Source organism: Syngnathus acus, chromosome 8 (genome assembly GCF_901709675.1).
Source record: "Syngnathus acus chromosome 8, fSynAcu1.2, whole genome shotgun sequence".
NCBI lineage: Eukaryota > Metazoa > Chordata > Actinopteri > Syngnathiformes > Syngnathidae > Syngnathus > Syngnathus acus.
In genome coordinates this window covers 6,700,249-6,721,522 of record NC_051093.1, presented here as the reverse complement: position 1 = coordinate 6,721,522, position 21,274 = coordinate 6,700,249, and the positions used below count along the sequence as shown (strand labels likewise).

General features: G+C 38.9%; 1 protein-coding gene across 1 annotated transcript in view; it reads left to right on the top strand.

The window, feature by feature from the left end:
* The window catches only part of grin2aa (glutamate receptor, ionotropic, N-methyl D-aspartate 2A, a), a 69,726-nt gene that overhangs the window by 4,506 nt on the left and 43,946 nt on the right, over positions 1–21,274 (top strand). Inside the window, exon 2 of the mRNA XM_037256279.1 lies at positions 1,245–1,749. Coding sequence (XP_037112174.1) covers positions 1,267–1,749 — 483 coding nt within the window. The 5' untranslated portion in view covers positions 1,245–1,266. The remainder of the gene's footprint in view (positions 1–1,244; positions 1,750–21,274) is intronic.

The window sequence follows — 21,274 nt, the reverse complement described above, 5'->3', positions numbered from 1 at the left end:
CACCCGTCACTGGGAAAATAATCACAGCGTCATTAGAGCTAGACCGCGGCCATAGTTGTAAACAAAATTATACTTCACAGGGGTCAAACTGATTCATTGATGACTGCAAAACCCACACGGTCGCTCCCGAGACTTTTTAGGCCTGCTATCGCTCCTGTGAACGGAAATTAGAATCTATGTTGATTATAAACCTGTGATCCCATCTTTAATTTTATCAGATGTGATAAAAGACCCAAACTGGTTGTGCGATGACACCAAAATATGTCGACCCGTCACCGTGTCTGTAAATTGTCAGTACCTGCACAACAATCTCGCCATCTTGCTCTCTCGCTCGCTCAGAGGTTCAATCTTTCATGCTCTGTGAGCATTGGGTGTCTCTCGAGGGGGATGAAGGTGTAAATTGTGGAGCATGTGAGACGATGATGTCGATGTACTTTTCTGCCCTGGTTGGTCCAGAGTCGCTGATGTCATCCTTACATGTCTTACCTGGCTCTGTCATATTGATTCAAACGCCGTCTCATCACATTATCATACTTTTCAGACAAAGCCCTCACCACACATCTGTACCACCTCAGGAACATGATGGAACCGTTTTTCACGAGCGGATTTGGTTGGGAAAATTAATTAGTGGAGGTAACCTTGAATTTTGAAAGGTAACATTCCGACTCAGTAACTTTAATTAAGCTATCAAAATTTTATCCCTTTACGCAAGTATGACAACCACCAAACCATTTTTTCTTTTGCTTTTTTTTGTTACCTTGAAATATAAATTATTATGATTATGTCTAATAGTGTTGCCTCTGGTCATGACTAATTTCCACTAACGACCCAGACTAGATTTAGCTCCTCCCCCACCACCACCGTGTCTCACAGTCAGTGAATCAGTTGACACCGATTTACTTCACTACTTTCCTATTTCATAAGACTTATTTTGATTCCATTACCGATTCTGGGACCCGATTCTGGAGAAAAAAAAAAGAATTCTACTTGTCACTAATGTGAAGACCGCTTTGGTTCCCTATTTGAAATCAAGCGTGTAAACGCCAGTTATTACCCTCATAAGTCACATATTGCATACCCAAGCAGCCTCCGTTTGAATCATCCTACCTAGGTAGTCGTGACTGCGACCGGAAAACTTATTAGTCATCTTGAATGTCTCTCTCAAGCCATCCCCCACTCATATATGTGTCCCACCATTCCTTAAAAGAAGCCTACTCTGACAAATGTTCTTTTCTTCCGTGCAGGGGCTGAAGTGGTTTCGGAAGTATGTCCCTCAGCAGCACCAGAAGCAAGAGGAGGAGTAGAAGGAGCAGCGGTTGGGCCCGTGGCAGCGGGGGTCATGCTGTGCTGCTTTCCCTAGCTCTACTGGTGGTGGTGACCTATATCACCAACCCGGTGGTAGCTCAAAAGCAGCGAAGTGGAGGTGCCGCCGAGAAAGTGCCGGTCCTAAATATCGCCGTGATCCTGGGCCGCACGCGCTACATCTCGGACCGAGACATCCGGGCGCTGTGGGGGAAAGAGGAACCTATTGACGTCAATGTGGTCAGTCTGCTCGTGAACGAGACGGACCCCAAAAGCATCATCACCCACATGTGTGACCTGATGTCCGGGACAAAGATCCACGGTGTGGTGTTTGGGGATGGCACGGACCAGGAGGCCATCGCCCAGATTTTGGATTTTATTTCCTCGCAGACGCTCATACCCATCCTGGGCATTCATGGAGGCTCGTCCATGATCATGGCGGATAAGGTAGGCTGCTATGAATGATCAAATATTGGATATGTGGCGAAGGGCAAGCGGGAAAGGTAAGTTACACCAAAAAGGTATTCAAATGGGTCAATAGACATTTGAGTTGAGAAAATGTTATTTTAGTTTCTGCCGAATGAATGCGCACAGGTTGAAATGAATTCAGGCATTCCAAAGCAGGAGTTAAAGGTCGGAAAACATGTTTGACGCTTGGTGAAAATGTTATGCAAGGGTGCACAAACACCTGCCTATGCTGCAAATTTGGGTGTTTGTTGGACCATTATGTTGTCATGTACAGTGAAGGGCGCTAGTTGTTTTTTTTGTGGTCATATGCATTTAATATAAAAAGTACTCAATTATTTTTTTTTATCATTAATGTGAAATGCTGACTTCATCAAACCCCTATGAGATGGACTCCTGGCCTTCATCTTGCTCCAAATATTGTGGCCCACAATAAAACTATTTCTTTATTTATTTATTTATTTATTTATTTATTTATAATGTATTTATTTATTTATTTATTTATTCACAATATTTTATTCATTTTTACAAAACAAACGGACCTTTAAGCAACAAAGTCTTTTGTTTACAGTAAATATACAAATGTCTTAAAGTTACTGTGCTAATCGGTTATTGATCCCGCAGTTTTAAACATGCCTACTTTTAAGGTTGAAGGAGGGAGGGAGAAGTGTGACAAAGGTGGAGCGACGAAGCAGAGAAATGAAGGGCGGAAGGATAATAATCCCTTGGACCAGAGGCGAGGCTGAAGGGAAAGGAATTACCCAAAGTTCTGATTGGCACATAGCAAACACGATGCCTCTTGCAAGAGTAAACACAAATTCTTGCAAGACTCATATCCTCTGAGTGAAACGATTCAGCTCTTTGACACTGCAAGTTTTTTTTTTTCTGCAGGCGCAGACAAGCGAGGAATTATCCACTTTCATGTGTTCAACCCACACCTTTGTGTGCTTTTTTTTTTCTGTTTGGCTTCCTCCCCTCATAGCCCATTGATGAGCTTTATTTCCAAATGTCATGGCGTGTGATGTCATGGCTTCCATTTGGCTAGTGTATTCGACACCCACACATATATCCCCTTTTGCCTCTAGGTTAAGCTCCTATTTATCTTCCCCGTATAGTCGTGTGGAATTCCTGTGAGTCATATTTGTGTTTGTGGTGATTCCATCAGACCTGATACATCAACTTTTTAGTGGCCAGTGTTATGATGGCGTCTTTTGAAAAAATTATTACCGTATTTTCCACACTATAAGCACCGGATTATAAGGCGCACCTTCAATGAATGGCCCATTTTAAAACTTTGTCCATATATAAGGCGCACCGGATTATAAGGCGCGCCTTCAATGAATGGCCCATTTTGAAACTTTGTCCATATACAGAACTGTCTCAGAAAATTTGAATATTGTGATAGTTTTTAATTTTCTGTAATGTAATTAAAAAAACCAAAAATGGCATACATTCTGGATTCATTACAAATCAACTGAATATTGCAAGCCTTTTATTAATTAACTTTTTGTTTTTTTATTGTATGACAGAAAATAAAGAATTTTATCACAATATTCTAATTTTCTGAGACAGTCCTGTATAAATCCATATATTTGGACACGCCTGCCGTAGTGGCTCAATATTGGTCCATATATAAGGCGCACCGGATTATATATGTTTTTTTTTTAATCTTTAATAAGGCGCACTGTCGGCTTTTGAGAAAATTGGAGGTTTTTAGGTGCGCCTTATAGTGCGGAAAATACGGTAAGCTAAATTTGAAGCAGTCAAAACATTTAAGGATAATTAGTTTTTTTTTGTCATAGTAGAACTAGCTAGCTGTTAAAATATGTGCTCCGACATGAAGCCATCACACAATCCTCCCAGCGTGCACTGTGATGAATCGTTGCCTTTGCCGGTTTCCCTACATCGCCTTGCCTCCTTAATCTTTATACGCTATAGGTGGAAGGGGGTAGGGGGGCTTTCTATATGTTTTCCATCTCAAGTGAAAGTAGTAGAGTCGGATTTTCCCTCCTAATCCTCATGTGAAATATAAGGCGACGCTCGCCTCCACTGATTCCGCCTTGTAAGATCCTCAGTGTGTTTGTCTCTTGCTGATTACGCCTTCATGCTGTGTGCGTGAAATTTCACCGCGTTTATGATTTATTGGCTTTGCACTTCATGTATGCACATGTGAGTGAGTTTTTCCTCTTCCTGTCACATGGGGGCTAAATCTCTTAACTGAGTTGAAACTCTCGAGATTTTGATTGGAGACCATTTCCCCCTTCAAAAAAATGAGATGCCTTTTTTTTATATTTTTTTTTTGCTTTTATTTTTTGTCACTTCCAAACATCTACTAACCTTTTTGTTAAATAATATATACTTTTTTTTCTTTTAAATCACCGAGTGAGATTGTTAGAAGCATCCACTACTATTTTCATGTTTTTGTTTTTTTCTTTATGCTCTTTATTTTGACTCTCTGGATGCATGTTTGAGTTTTTTTTCTTGCTTTCTTGCATCAACGCTTTAATTATTGCACGCCCTCATTCTTTCAATGTTTTGACTGTGTGGGTTGATGTCTGTCTAGGTTGACATAATTGACAAAATTGTTTTCAAACCGGATAGGTACGGAAAATATTGTTATATCACATAGCTCACATCATTTTTTGACAAGCCAGCTGGTTCCTAATTTGCAAAATGTTTTATAGTAGTCAAAAAATGACTTAATACTTTGACATGAAATACACTTTAATGGAAATCTTTTCACTGAATAAAATCTAGCAGTAAAATAAAACTAATCAGCCCAACATGATCACAAGTTTACAGACTCAAAAGCATAAGCCAAATTACCCAATAACTTTCAAAAAAATGTTAATTATGACACATTTGATGAAAAAGAATGAGCTTCTGGGAACACATTTGTGCATTTTTTTTTTTTTCCTGGCACATCATTGAATAGTGCCGTGCGGTATGAATAGTTTATTCACATACTTAAAATCGGACTTTTTTTCTTTCACACAAAGAAATGTTTTTACTTTTTTTTTTCTATCTCTCCAACTTTTCTTTCTGAAGGCCGCAATGGCTGAACTTGCTGAGTTTAAGAACTGCTCATAACATAGTTATCACCCTCAATTTCAATGCGTTTATCCTTTAGTTACCTTTTAAATAATAAAAAAAAAAAAAAGTCTGACAGTCGGAATATTTTCTAAATATATGAAACTGGAGTTTTGCCATACGACTCAATTGTGGATGCAAATATGCGTGCATGTACCTTGTTGTCACGGCGATGAGACCGCTTGAGGCTGAAAAAGTTTTTTTGCGGCAGTGTTGATGTCGATTGTAGTAAGTGTGTGTTCGTGTTCGTCTGTGTGATCAAAGAACATTATTTATCCATTTCTGTGTCTGTCTCCCCTCAGGCAACATAATTACACACATGTACACACAAACAGATGCACACTGATGCTCTACCGTGTTGTTGTGTGTCAAATAAATCGGAAAAGAGACTGAGGGGAGAGTGAATGCAGCATGATTTATGTCCAATTACCGTTTTGGGGCCGTTAGTTTTCATTTGGCTCAACTCCCACTGTCATGCCGCTTGCACATCTTGCCTATGCTGCACCAGAGCTCCTGCTGCTTCCTCACACACGCACACATCTGCAGAAACGTGTGTGTGTGTGTGCTGCTTTTGCGTTCACGTACTCATCAATATTCGCACAGTGCGGGTTTGAGTGCGTCTATAATTGGCTGTGCGTGTTTGTGTCTAATGACATCATGATGCTGCTCTCACAGTTTTCTTCTCTCACTTAACGCTTAGCTTTCCTAGCGCTCCTTGTTTTGAATTTGTGTGTGTGTCACTCGTAAAATTCTGCGAACATATATGTATGGGAATTCTACATTTTATTTATTTATTTATTTTATTTATTTTAATTTATTATTTATTTTCTTATGTTACGAAATAGAACCATTTGCGGTTGTCGTTTTTATATTTCTGGAAATTTCTCTCTAATAGCAATAATTGACTTTTCCCATCCCGGCGAGTGTCCCATCATTCAGTGGGTTTCTCTTTGGCTGCATTTTGATGCTGTCAGCGCCGTCGGGTCGGCAGCTATAACAGGCCTTTCTCCTGTAATGAAATCAGCTGAATGACTTGACCTGACGTGGTAAAAATGAAAAGTTATGAGCCATCTCCATCAAATCTATCTTATCTAGTGTCGTTTTGTTAATAATTGATAAGGGCTCAAGATGGAAGGGCCAATCGTGTTAGACTAGTTGCTGTCAGTCTCTTCAGAGCACACTTCGCCCCCGTTGGTTTTGTTTTGAAGATGAGCAAAGTGCTGACAACCTTGGCTAATGAACATAATGTTTTCAGACAATGATAGTCTGCGAAGGTCAAAAGCTGCGAGATAAAGTAGATTTAAAAGGATGGAGTTGCATTATAAAATATCAATACAAAGATTACGGTGTGGGTCTTTCCATTACATTGGAAAAACATGACTTTTGACGTTTTTATTTATTTTTATTTTTGTTGATGCATGGAATATAAATGTAATTTAATGTAGAAAAATAAAATACAATTGTAAAAGCATAATTTTTTTACAGTTTATGGACGTATACTGACACAAAAAATAAGAAAATAAAAACAATATTAAAAATAAAAAAATATTTTTTTATGTGCTAGAATTTTATAATTCCTTTTAGTGCATTTTAAAAATGAAAAGTTTCAATTTTTACAGCATTTTCAATTTTTTTTTCCAATTTTAACTGCCATTTTTCTTAGTTTTTGTTAAACTCGAATGAATATCAAGGTTTGCTCCAAAGACAAGCTGGTCTCTCTCCAAGTCAAACTCATCTGGCTCTTTGGATTCAATGCTTCATCGCAGATTAAACAATTTACCACCAACATCCATGCAAAGTGTTTGCCTGGCCCGAGTGCAACGGCTGTATCAGCTTTCATGCATAACAAGAATAAGCAAACTGGCAAACATCGTCGCTAATCCTCATCTGTTTGTCGTGGCTGTGAATGTCTGACACTTCTTTGTGTATGTTTTCCCGCCTATCATTCTCTTATGCGGTTCTTGTTGGTTATCCCCAAATTTTTAAATTAAATTCCTGATCTGCTCGACCGCTCTTTTGTCAGTCGCTCGCAAAGCTTCCAATAAATATAGAGTGAGCTCGGTCATGGCGAGACTAAAGAGACCCCCTTTTTGTCATCTGGGTTTAAGCCTGGCTAATAGATTGATAACATATATTGTGAAAGGTCTCTTTGTGATTGTTGAAGAAGAAAAAGACATCAGTTTGAGGATAAATTAAAAAGCTTGCTTCATTCAAGACATGCATTTTGGATTTTATTATCCTCTCACACAGAATTCTGTGTCTAAATCCTTGTACTCACGACAAGTTGCTTTTTTTTGCTGATTAACGCCACGAGTCTTTCGGCACGGCTCGTCAGCTCGGCATAATTTAGATTGAAAACTGGAAATGTTTTTCTTTTTTGGAACTTGGTATTGCAAAAACAACAAACCAATTGGTGTTCAAGTGAGTCAGCAGTTTATTTCAAATTTTTAGAACTCTCAAAGTAAAATTAAGGGAGGAAAATGGGGAACCCAAAAGTAATTATAATTTATCAGGCTCTCTGGTAGATCAAATAACTTAAAAAATGGGAAGGGATCATGGGAACTGGATAGCTTGTTAGCAAATCTATGGAGCCAGATGAAGCTTTATTAATTGCCAGAGATGACATCAGCAAGATTTAATGATAATATTGAACAGGCATTGTTGAACATTGCTTTGGAACTCTATAAGTGCACACGCAGACATTTTCATCGTCGTATTTACTCATTTTACTTGGTATTTTCTCCGCTCTTCATCTGTCTTTCTGCTTCTGTGGTGGGTTTATAGATTTTTTTTTTTTATTCAGCTACACGTATTGATGTCGTAGGCTTGTTAGGTACTTTTATAATGATGCAACATCTTCACTTTCAGTCGCTTTGGGATTAGAAAACGAATCCACTGTACTCAGGGGTCAGGCAACACTCGCTTGCTCTGACTTTGATCTAATTAGACAAGCTGCAAAGAAGAAAATGGACCTCCTGCCCTCTCGGACTGTACAGGAAGACGAAGGCTGATGAAAGGATATGGAGACATTTTGGATGTTGATAAGTGGAATAGTTTGGGTATGGCATCAGATGTTTTTAGAAGGTTGGTTGGTGTGGAGAAGGTTGACAAAGGATGAACATGATGATGGCTTGTGTTTCCCACGAGGAGGACGAACAGAAGAGGACCTAGCATTGAGCCCTGGGGGATGCCTTGGGACAGATAAAGAGAATAGATTGGAAAATGAGCTCAGGATATTAGGATTACCGTATTTTCCGGACTATAAGGTGCACCCAAAAACCAGAAATTTTCTCAAAAGCCGATGCGCCTTATATATGGACCAAATTCCTAAATTTAAACTGTCCCGAAGCATTGTGTCATGAAATCAATCATAAGTGGCCCGCTGAAGACTATGAATCATAAATCAAAGACTATGGATCATTATTTTGTGATTATAAAGTAATTTGTTGCGTCTGAAGTTGAAATAAAAAAGATAAAATGGAGATTGATTTGATTTTGATTAAAAATCTGACATGATGCATTAGTGGTGCGCCTTATAGTCCGGTGCGCCTTATATAAGGACAAAGTTTTAAAATGGGCCATTCATTGAAGGTGCGCCTTATAGTCCGGTGCGCCTTATAGTCCGGAAAATATGGTAACTGGTCCAAGGCTCCAGTTTGAAAATATGAACAAAGATGGAGCAATGTTCCTTTAGTGTAGCAACACAATTCCATTACAATCGTCCATTGTGTTCGACTTCACATTAGCATTGGGCAGTGAGCTGTGCTAAGAGACAGTGGATGGAGAGACGCAGGCAGAGTGACATGAATTAAATATTGCTAAGATGAGCGTTTTCCTTGTTTTCTTTGCCTCTAGTACGCTATGATGGAAAACTCAGTGGGGCATAAAGTCACTTTTAATTGTGGTAAAGAAATGTGTTGGGATGGACAGGAAAATACTTTGTGGGAATGTGACAAGCACACGGCGAGCGTGCCGGTAGGCTCTCAAGAAAGTGTTATTATTCGTGATTTATTGGATGTGTGATTTATTTTTCCACCCAGGCAACATATAAGAACTTGGCTCTGCTGACTCTAATAAAAGGAAGCTGCGCTACATCCATTAACAACTTAAGAGGTCTTGTCAGGCTCAACAAGAAACTCGAGTGTCCGTGTTTGTTTCCCTCTGAACTTTGAGTAGATAAATTGTGCTACGTATGTTGCAAAGTAGGCCGACATGTCTGCTATATTTTGTCGGACAGAAGCATGTTGATGATGCAGCCGCTCACACTTTGGGATTTATAAAAACAATTTTGTCTTCCCTGGTTAAGCAAACGCTGCAAAGAACCAATTTTTTCAAAGAAACTATTTTTAGTTTTCAGGTCAATTGCAACTTGTCTCAGCACTCTTTCAACTAAGGAGATTTTAATATGTAGTCCTTACAAGCACATCTTCTGCACATGTGAGACTTTTTCCAATGATTTCTTTACATTAGGAAGAGAAATGCTTTTAAGATCCAAACTGCAATTGTAGAGATCACGACAGACAAGTTATCATAACCGGATTCAGCTCGTCGGACTCCTGTTGCCTTCGAGCACCCTCCAGATAGATTATCACCTTGATTTATCTATTTCTCATCTCCCCCTCTCTGTCCTTTCCTTCTTATCTTTCTCTTCCGGCAATGTTATCCAACTTTTGGTGTGAAGTGAAGGAATGTACACGGGGAAAGATTTTTTTTTTTTTAAAAAAAAGAAAGTACCAGAGGACAAAAGGGAAGACGAATCGAGGGGGTACGTGGAAAGATGGGGTGTTTCAGGGTCAACTTTGACAAATGGGTCTGAGGAGTTGTGTAGCTGTGGCTCCAGGGAGAGCAGATAGTTAGGTCAGCGCTCCCGAAAGGGAACGAGGAAATGGTTTTTTTTACCTGCGGAATCAAAGAGAGCACTCAGGCGCTGTTATTTAAAGATGGAAGTTAGGGCTTGGGTAGGCTAGTGGCTTTGCATGTAGTATATATTTTGAAATTTGCAATTCATTTTACAGATAATTTCCTAATTAACTGAAGCAACAACAATTATTTTTTTAAATTTTTAAAAGCTGACACCATTTTCACATATTCAGTCCCCCACCTGAAATTGACTTATGGGTATTTTATGATGTGTCTGGGATTTTTTTCCAACATTTCTACACGTCCATCTTAGCGAACATAGAGTGAATCTTTTTCAGTATTTTCTGGAGAATTTCTTGAATATGTAAAAATATTTGTTGGGTGATTTTATGAAACCCCCTGAGATATCCTTCACCATCCCAATGGCCCCTCCAAGGAACAAAACAAAACAAAACAAACTAGCTCCGCCAGTGACTTCTGACCATTGAGTTATAATTTCGTATTGTATAACAGTACCACCGGGACTGAGATCAATTCCGCAGCATTGCAGGCAGAGAGGATAATGAGGCTTTTCCATTGATTAGAATTTAATTGAGAGGCGGTGATGGGCTGAGGGACGGCGGAAACACGATTGAAGTCACTCTGCATTGTGTGACTTCAGCTCGCCTGTTCCAACTGTCTCCCAGCCTCTTCTCAGGTCTTTTACTCTTTTAAATTGCTGTCATGTGGACATTATGCAGCAGTGTTACTGCAGATAAATACCATGCACAGAAATACATTTAATAAAAAAAAAAACATTTGAGCAGTTGTCATTGCATTTCTAAGTGGTAGTTCAACCAATGTGTTGGATTTGATAACACATACTTTATTTTGTACAGAATAGTACGTGTGATAGCCTTGACAGGTAATTTGCCTGAAGTCCACCACGAAGAGCGATTGAAATGTTCCCAAGGACAGATGTAATTGCATTTTGTATCCTGTAGTGGTAGACGCACACGTATTCTTAGGCGCACACCCACGAACACGTGCGTGCACACACACACAAGGGTGTCATTGCTGTGCATGCGTGTTTGCAGTTGCATGTTCACAAAAGGTCACTTTCACTTTAAATTAGGTAAAGGACAGGCGAGGAGATACAATGACGAGAGAAGGTGGGCAGCCAGGAGAGAAGATGGTATGTGGTTGTGTATGTGCTGGCATAAGAAGATGCATTTTTAGATCATTTATTTATTTACAAAAAGATGATGGGGAACACTGGAATTACATTAATGAGCTGTTTTGTAGTCTTGTGTTGAAAGGGTCTTCGTTAAAGGCTGCCCCCCCCCAGCGTTTAAATGTATGCTTTGTCAATGTCTCTTGCTTAGGGCGCAAACCAATATGGATTTTTTTTTAATAGATTTTTTAGATTCCGAAATGTGCCCGAAAAGGGTTCAGATAACATATCAATCAAAATAAAATAATAAATCAAATTGCTTTTTTTTTAAGGGGGGTCCTTTGTTGCTTACTAAAGAGAGAAAACTGAGAAAAGCTTTTTTTTTTTTTTTTTTATGGGTTGAATAATTGAATGTAGATTTTTTTTAGATTCCGAAATGTGCCCGGAAAGGGTTCAGATAACCTATCAATCAAAATAAAATAATAAATCAAATAGCTTATTTTTTTTGGTCCTTTGTTGCTTACTAAAGAGAGAAAACTGAGAAAAGCTGCTTTTTTTTTAGGGTTGAATAATTGAATGTAGATTTTTTTTTAGATTCCGAAATGTGCCCGAAAAGGGTTCAGATAACCTATCAATCAAAATAAAATAATAAATCAAATAGCTTTTTTTTTTTTGGTCCTTTGTTGCTTACTAAAGAGAGAAAACCGAGAAAAGCTGCTGAATAATTGAATGTCTTACTATAGGTTGCATTGTGTAAAAAAATAAATAAAAAATCAACATAAAAACTGGACAATATTTTCCCATTTTAAAACTTGTCATATTCAAACAATAAAAAAAACATAACCTTGCTCGTCATCATTCAAAATTGACTAATCAGCATCTGCTAAATCAAACAATTGCAGCAATTTTATCAGAATTCAAACGCCCACTGGCTTCCGCATATTTCTCTTGAGTTCTCTGGCCTAAAGTGTGTCACCTATCACGTCTAAGTGAAAAGTACCACGAGCTATTTTATTGACTCTTTCCTTTGTGTCCGTGTAAAACTCTTCTTCTGTGAAACACATCATCTGGCGTGTCACTTTACACATCCTATTTTGTTCAAGACAAATTGAGGCTGTATTTAAAAAGCATTTTCCTATCCTGCTGTTAGCCATTGCGTTTTAATTCCACATCTTCTATAAATAGCCACATTAGTGTGCTGATGTCAGAGGCGGCATTCAAACACACAAACAAACACTGAGTCATCATGACGAGTCAGGGTTTCCCGTCCGATAACATCATAACACCGGAGGGGGGCGGGGTCAAAAAACATTTGACAACCTGTGCTACCTCCTTAGCCAAAAACACTGCAGCCCCTAAAGTAGCAAATAATGAGCAGATGTATGACACGAGGAGATGGAGGAAGATTAAAAGAGGTGAAGTGTCGGCAGCCTCATTAATTTATAAAACTCATTTGCATCAAACTGCCCGCTGCACATGTGCCACTCAAGTCGGACTCGAGCATTTTTTCTGTATTGGAGTCATTAACCCTCTTCGCCCCCTTCTCGTTATCTCTCTCACCCTCTCGACTCGCCTCTCCAAGTGAAGAGTCACACCATGTGTGTGTGTGTAATTGTGATGAATATTTATCTTCGTAAATCAACACCCAGAGTCAATTTTAAAGCGATTGCTTTGAGACTTATTGCTGCCTCTAATGGACATCAGCCAAGACCTTTAACTAAAATGTGAGTACAGAAGACCCCCCCCCAAAAAAAAATAATGTGCTCAACAGCGGGTTTGATTAAAATGAGTTTAGATTATATTTTGTGAATGTCATCACTCTGAGATTCAAGGCCATGTGTATGAACTGCCAACAGTTTGTAAAGCAGCATATACAGTAAATAGGGTTTTATTGACGAGAATGTCTTCTAGCCTGAAGTGACTATCAACACGTTAGCTGGCTCCAGACTGCAGCAATTGTGTTCGCTAAGAGACTCACAATACTATAACAGTCAAGTTGTGTTGTGCTAATAAACTCACAAGCTTGCATAATAAATGTAAAGCTCGACGTATGTTTTAGAGCCCATGGAGAGTTTACGGCACAGCTAATTGCTTTTAATAAAAAAAAGTGTTAACATGCAAGTTTAAAGACGTTCTGTAATTAAGTGATTATAGTTTTTAAAATATAATTTAACTTATTTTAATAAAGCCACAAAATACAGTGTAGCTTTAATATTTATTACTTAACATTTATCATATTAATTGCCTCAAACAAATAAGAAAAAAAATTGAAAATGATATTGGGTTGCTTTTTGAATTTGGAATCAAGCATCTAATATTAGATATATTTAAAAAGCTAAATTTTTCATGCCACATGTTAGCATGGTGGTCCACTATTATGAAGCTGTCGTCAGATTTATTCCCATTCAAGAGCCCGTTTACAATGACCGCGGCGACCAGCTTCGGGTTTGGTTTGCCTTTTGTCAGCCGGGATTGGTTCTGGCCCTTGCATGACCCGTTTTGAGTAAAAAAAAAGCAAAAAAAATAACAAAATGAAAGGAAGGATTATTGCCATCTTTTGGTTTGGTTCCCTTTGTTGTTAGATTTGGCCTAGTTCTGTTGCACGTTTCTTCTTGGCAGAGTGAGACGGTGCTCCCATGTTAAAATCAACACAACTATTGCCCGGGAACAATAATTCCGCCTCGAAACACATGAAACCAATTTTTCCAAAGGAATACATCGTTCCCATTCTCATCTCCCTCTCGAACAATACATGAAATATGTAAAAAGGTAAATATTTCATTACATGTGGGTCTTTTTTTTTTTTTCTTCATGACATAAAATTTGCCAAAATAATACCTCACTTAAAGTCAACTGTCAAGAAATTTCCGGCAGAACCTGAAGAAGCGAAATGCAAATGTATCTGTTGCCGCATAACCAATTCTGCTGAGTCGACATTGAAGGCAATCACAGGAAGGGACCTCAAAGTGTGCGTTTTTGTATCAGCGCCAGTGTGAATTGATGAAACTTCTTATAAATACTTGATTCCCAATCTTTCCGACTCCCTAACCTCTCCCATTATTGCTGCATTCTGAGAAAATGACTCTGACCTCCCGTGGATATTGGTTTCCTATTTTCTCAATCAGCAACAGAGAGGGAAACTGATGAGCAATTTGGCAAATCTACTTTTTGGGGATGTTGTCTCAATCTTTTGAGTGCAGCAATGTTTTTGTTTTTTTTATTCTAATCTGCAGTATCATCCCCCCACCAGCGCAAATGATTGGCTTGTCTGAAAAGTGATGTGCAAATAGCCGCTTTTCTTGAGTGCTAGCACAACACGACTCCCAAATCATTATAAAAGGTGAAGCACATAGTTTGTACATTTGTCAGGAGTGTATATTTTAATCATACTGATTGACAAAATTAAACATGACAAAAAAAACAACACATCAGTATACATCACGGGTCGGCCCATGCACACAATGCAGGGATGCAAATGTAGGTTGCGTTACATCATCACACTACCGCAGCGGGGTATTGTGCTACATAGAGATTGAGTTACACACACTCACACACACACAAAGGTGAACAATGCAAATTCTTCACTGAACTTGTATTCCTGATGAGAGAATGTGGAAGTTGGATAAAGTTAGTGTCACTTGTTTACATAAATGAGGGGGAAAATATTTTTGGGAGAATATTCCTAATGACTCAAATTCTTTAATCCTCAATCAATCCAAGCTATTTCCTCAAAATTTTAAATGAATCCATCTTTCTATGCTCAGAAAATGAAAAAAGTGAAACTCATTGGAATTTCAAAGTTGGCTTCTATTTTTAGAGATTTTTTTTTTTTCTTCAGTCTGTTGAGATGAAAAGTGAGCCATACCAGGTGAATAGGAGGATTCACAAATCTCAAATCTCCGTCGGGCAAGATGTGACACAGTTACAGGAGCTTCCCGCTTTTGTAGGTTTGGGCCATTGCGTCTCGGGACCAATAAACAAGCAATCTGTCAGCGAGCCCCTACGGGAGGGATCGAAGGTGACGGATGACACTTTCAAAACGTGTTGTCTCCTAAGGGCTCTGTTTTCCTTTCCAGTTCAGAGTTCATGACTTTAAAGAGTAGGAAATATTTTCAGGGGCATGTGGTGCATCTTGATTGAGATCAAATCTGCATAATTGATTCATCGCTGGAGTCCAAGCAAAGGTATCATCCGTTCTATTGGCATTTTGTAGATTTGAACTCAATTGCGGTCAGCACTCTTGGATTTCCTCATTAGCATGCATAATGCTAAATCAACAGCATTGAGCTGTCAGCATTAAAAAAAAATAATAATAATTTGACACAGAATTGCACGGAAGGCGTATAGAAAGTCGTGGAACTCTCAGTCTCGACGACCCCGCAGAGACAAAAAAAAATGAAGGACATATGAAGGCAAAGTATGATATATTAAAAGAAGGGCTCGCGGGAGGATGACATTCTTTATTTTTGGGCAAATGTTAGTTGGGGACATTCCTAGGGAAGGAAGGGTAAGTGCTTCTTCTTTTCACTAATCCCCCTTCCGTCGCTCACTTTCATCCCTCCTTAAAATTAGACCAGCGGAAGTGAGGCCTCAGAGGCATGTCACAGTGTTGGAGCCTAATGGCTAATCATCACAGAATAAAACAATGATGGCCAAAGACTGTCGTGGGACTCGACTGAACTCTATGCCAGAATCTCTTCAGGCAATTGAGTCTGCTACTTTTGACTAAGAAATAAGAACCAAAGTGACTCTTTTATTAAAGCAGTGGTTATATTTACAGCAGTGTGGATTTATAGTCCGGTGCGCCTTATATATGGACCAAATTCCTAAATTTAAACTGTCCCGAAGCATTGTGTCATGCAATCAATAATAAGTGGCCCGCTGAAGACTATGAATCAAAAAGACTATGGATCATTTATTTTGTGATTATAAAGTAATTTGATGCGTCTGAAGTTGAAATAAAAAAGATAAAATGGAGAATGATTTGATTTGGGTTACAAATCTGACATGATGCATTAATGGTGCGCCTTATAGTCCGGTGCGCCTTATATAATGACAAAGTTTTAAAATGGGCCATTCATTGAAGCTGCGCCTTATAGTCCGGTGCGCCTTATAGTCCGGAAAATACGGTACTTTGGGAGGTCAGGCATGTTTACATCATAAAACTATTTTAGGCCGTTTTTTTTTGGCAAATTCAGCCCTAACGTAATTACATCAGCCTTTTAATCTGAAATTCAGAAATTAGCTCTACAAGGGTCACCTAACTGATAATAATCAGAATTAAATCAAGATAAATATACCTTGAAACCGCCAACAGGCAAGTGGCAACATAAGATGGTCAAAAACATTAAGTTGGAAATCCTGATAGAATTAATCTGATGACCTTTCAAAGGCAATTGTGCATGAAGAAAGTTTTTAATCAATTTTTGATTCTGCCATTTCATTGTTGCTAGCATAGAACTGACGATGGTATGCTACAGTTGTTATAGCTGGGTCACCGGTAGCTGCAGGCAAGCGTTAAAAGGTGCAATTTAGATGCTGTCTGTGTGCAGGTGTTGTGTTCGTTTTTTTGCTGTGTGACTTTGTGCACGTACGTGTGCTGTGCTGGCGCTAATGGCGTCACTCAGAGAAACACCGCCGGCCATGAAGTCAGCAGGGGTGTGAAGCCAAACGATGCGGCCGTGTATATGTGCGTGCATGTGTGAACAGCATTAAGTCGAGGGAAGAACTGAGCACTTATATCATCTCGAAACAGCAGGAGTGAGGAAAATAATATACAGAAACAATTAAATAAATGCAAGAAAATGAGTGACTGCAAAAATCATGAAAATTTGCTGAAAGGAGACCAGAGTAAAATAGATTAAGATTATAGGTATGGGGGGGGGGGTTGACAACATGATGGATGCTGCAGTTTACCGTCACAGCTTGATATGCTCAAAAGATGTGATGGCGGAGTGATGATAGAAAGAGATTATCAGAGGCCCACTGAAGGATGAGATCATGTGCGATTGAGATGGGTTGAGAAAAATGATCAAATAATATGCGGATTGCTTTAATGGCCTCCTTTGTACCTTCAAGAAACCCCGAGGCTGAAAGGGAGATGTAATTTTACGACAAAAAGCAGGGCTGAAATAGGGCTGGGAATCTTGAAGAATTAAATATAATTATTTGGTCACAAATGGTGGTTTATAATGGCATCTTTTATTAATTGGATTTTCCTTTTATATTTGCTTTTAATGCTTGCCTGCATCTTTTGGGGCAAAGTGTGTGGGGTTTGGAAAAAGCATGGAAATAAAAATACTGCTTCACATTATTTAAAACAAGAAGTGAAGAAAATTGTATTTATTTATTTATTTGTTTATTTATTTATTTTACAAATGCAACATAGACCTCAATTTGTCCATTTTTTTTTTTGGTAGACATAAGCACCCTTCCCTTTTGAAATCTATCCTGTGCAACTGGTTAGCGGGTTCTCCATCTCGATTGCTCTCAACTGAGCACGTGCAAACATCTTTTATGCATTTGAGCTTGGGCGTATGCGCAAGGCGCATGGTGCAGTGCAGTGTAAAGTGCGCCCGCTCTCTCTCTCTTGCTCTCTCTCTGGCGTCACTTTCTTTTTGTTGAAGTTGATGTGAGGCAAGGTCATTGACGAGGTGTGTTGAGTTTGGCTGTACGTCACCGGTGATGTATGGTTGAGTGAAGGACTGGGCCGGTGGCCCGGGAAACTAACGACTCCATCTGCTGCACTCACACACTCATTAAAAGCACAGCTGGAGACGCACCTCTGCATGTCTGTGGGGTTATGTTTCTCTTTGTGCCACTGCAAATAAAAAGTGTTTGCTTAATTTGCCCGCAAATTGCAAAGGGAGCTTCTTTTAAGAGAGCCCAAGAAAGTGAAACCTTCATTACTGCTGCAGTATATTTCTCTTTTTTTATTTCTTACCTTCTATTTCTCTTTAGATCACTTATTTATTTTTTACATTTATAATTAAGTTTCCTTACAGCATCTATGCAACACAGTCATTCTGTTGCATATTTTTCATTTTTTTTCTATTATTCAACCACAATTTTTTTTTGATCAAAACATTCTAATGACACAAATTGATCATAGAAATTGATTAAAAATCCATACTGTATGTTTCCCACATTTCCCATAATGCAATTCCGTCATCATGCCGCTCACTAACATTCATTTTCCATTTTTTTACCGATCCTGCCATGATTTGTAATCCAATTCCTGTTGAATAATTCACTTAAAATGCCGTGAACGGAACCGACACAACTCATTGGCACGTTACACATGCCAAACATATCCAGACACACACATTTGAATATATTTACCCGTACACATGCACACATAAACAACAGCACAATATTTTCTGCTCTCTTTTGTGTGTTTTTGTTGTGTATCAGCAGCTCCTATCTGTCAATAAGGTTACTCAAGAAACCCAAACTATTGTATCAAATTGATTTCAACCCGAGGTTTAATATCCTAACACTGCATCTCAAGCACAAACAGTTTTTTCTCCCCCTTTGACTCGTTTCATCTCCCACGTTCCAAAACTATTGTCAAAACCACTGCAAGGCTCTGAACTTGTTCCAAATGAAATTGCTACAGCAGCCGCATAAAATATCTATCAAGGGCTCACAGACATCACTGTGGGCTTCTTATTAAATCACATTAGGTCCATCGATTGCAGTGTTGGCTCACTCGACTTTTTGTCCCCTTCACCAAATGAGCTTTTAACTCCTGGCTTGCAACTGCATCGCTTAATGTATTCCTGTAGATATACATTAATGGTGATGTATGGAAAAAGTTTGGCACACCAATCTTTATTTCCCGTATTTTCCGCACTATAAGGCGCATCTAAAAACCTCCAATTTTCTCAAAAGCAGAAGACAGTGCGCCTTATAATCCGGTGCGCCTTATATATGGACCAATATGGATGAGGACTAATTTATTAAAGTAAGCTTTACGTGTTTATTTTGTGTGTTGTGTGATATTAACGTTTGAGCAACATTGAGTTATTGATATATTGTTATTGTTTTCACTATTTCGAGTGATTATGATTGCATTAACGTTTGAGCAACGTTGAGTTATTTATTCTATGCGCCTTATAATCCTGTGCGCCTTATATATAGACAAAGTTAATTGATTGAAGGTGCGCCTTATAATCCGGTGCACCTTATAGTGCGGAAAATACGGTAGTTATTTTATTTCTCTAATATTTTCGGATAATCTAGTCGTGTTTGTTTTGATTTCGATGACTGAGCGTTCCTGCCATGACTAGTCGTCGGTGTCAGTGACTGACAGCCGTACAGTTGTCGTATTGTCAAGTGCATGACTGAGCAACCTGTTTGCACCACACCCACTGATGTCAAAATCAATAAGAGTGTAATCGATAGGTGCTCTATATTGACAAACCAACCAGGCCAACCGCTCTCAGATGACCCTTTGAACCAAACAGGCCATTTAATATGTTGCTTGGGGGACACTTTGTTGAAAATAATTGAAAAATAAAGAAATAATCAAATAAATTGGAAAAAAAAATGCAGATATGAAAGATCCTGAACTATAATAAAATAATACACTTATTTATTTTTTTAGTATTGGGGAAGATATTATAGTTTCATGCTGTGAGTCAGGAAATGCTAAAATGCACTCTTACATAAACGAAGAGGGAGGCTGCAGATAAATAGTATGCATTCATGCAATCCTCATGCCAAGACTACTTTGACAATCATTTGCAATGATATAAAGGTTGGGCGTGTGGTTTGAGCACTTGCACGGGGGGATGGCATGAAGTTCACAGGTCCATGAATGTCTTAGTAGAATGACAGCCATGTGCACATGCATGAGTAGACATCACTCTGCATTCGTGTGGAAATTGCTCGTTGGAGAGCAGGCGGGATTGTACACTTTGTGTTCTCTGGAATGATTTCGCTGCTCTTTGACTATCCCTTCTTTCATCTTCTCAAGCCATCAATTCTCTCCCCAATCTTTGGTGACCCCGTTTCTATGCTCATTTGTTAAGTATCTTGGTTTCACCTTAGTGTGGACCTGGTTTGCCATCTGCTTCTCGCTCTTGGGGCCAAGCCATAGCGATGGGGGATGGAGCAGGTAGCAAAGAATATGGAACTGAGATACAATAGAAGAAAAATGTGGGTCTCAGCGTATGTCCTCATTAATTATGCTCTCATCATACAAAACGTCAGGGGAGTGAACCAGAATAATTTTTGCTGATGCTTAAAGGTTTGTGTCTTCTTCTTTTGTCTCCCCACAAAAATAGTCTCATTCATTCATATTACTGCTGTTTAAGAAAAAAAATCCAAATAAGTGTTTGACAGAATGGGGTCAAATTTTCTGTTAAGCTGCATTTCCTGAAGAATGAGATTTAAAGCTTCAGCACAATTCAGTTCCAAGTAGAAAAAAAGAAAATCTATTAAGGTGAGTTAAACGACATCCATTCTTAAAAGACTGTACAGCATACATAACTCGTGAAAAACTCGATACTGTAAAAGAAGCACTTGGGATCCCAAGTTATTTGAAAAACGATTAGTGTGTGTCTGTGTTTAAGAAATAGATGACCTATTTTTTTTTTTTTTTCACTTTAGAAAAATAACACCCACCCACAACACTTCTGCTTCGATTCTGACTTGATTAAATTTGTTTTTTTGCATGTGCACACAGATGCACACACAAAACACTTACACACACATTTGATAAAGTAGATACCGGTTTACCGTATGAGCAGACATCCCCCTGGGAGCCTTTTTTTCTTTTCTTCTGTGGACAGGAAAGCATCCAGATTGAACCCCGTGCATCAGCACAGAGCTTATTGTTTTTGAAAGAACCCACTTTGGGTGGCGCGGCCATCAGTGTGAAAAATGGCCTGGTGCCGGCGAGGCTACAAGTTGGACGGAATGGAGTGATTGGGGAAATGTCTTTGGGGAACGTTGCTGTCTGTCATTGTCTGGAGAGAGCGCGGCTGGGAATCCGCTCAATGTGACCGTGTGCTACTGAAATGGAACATTTGTGTTGAAAAGAAAAGATGATTCCGAGCAATACATATAATTGTCTATTTTCCAGCCTAATGCAAGTCTGGCGTGAGGTGCGGTGTAAATCCAGAGCGGGCTAGACTAAGTTTTGTTATTTTTATAGAGGCGTGCCAGCTGGTGCAGCGTGACTAATCTTATCATAGACGTTTGCACCGTTGTGGGTGTGAACACTTCTCTCATTTACTTCATTGATTGATTTTCTTAAGCACATGAATAATTCAAAACAATCTGTTGATATGAAGCTTGTGTCAACATGACATTTTGTAGATAATTGTTTTCTATGTATTGTGATTGTGTGCATGCTAATGAACGTGATAGCATTTATCAGGTTTTTTTTATTTTAAG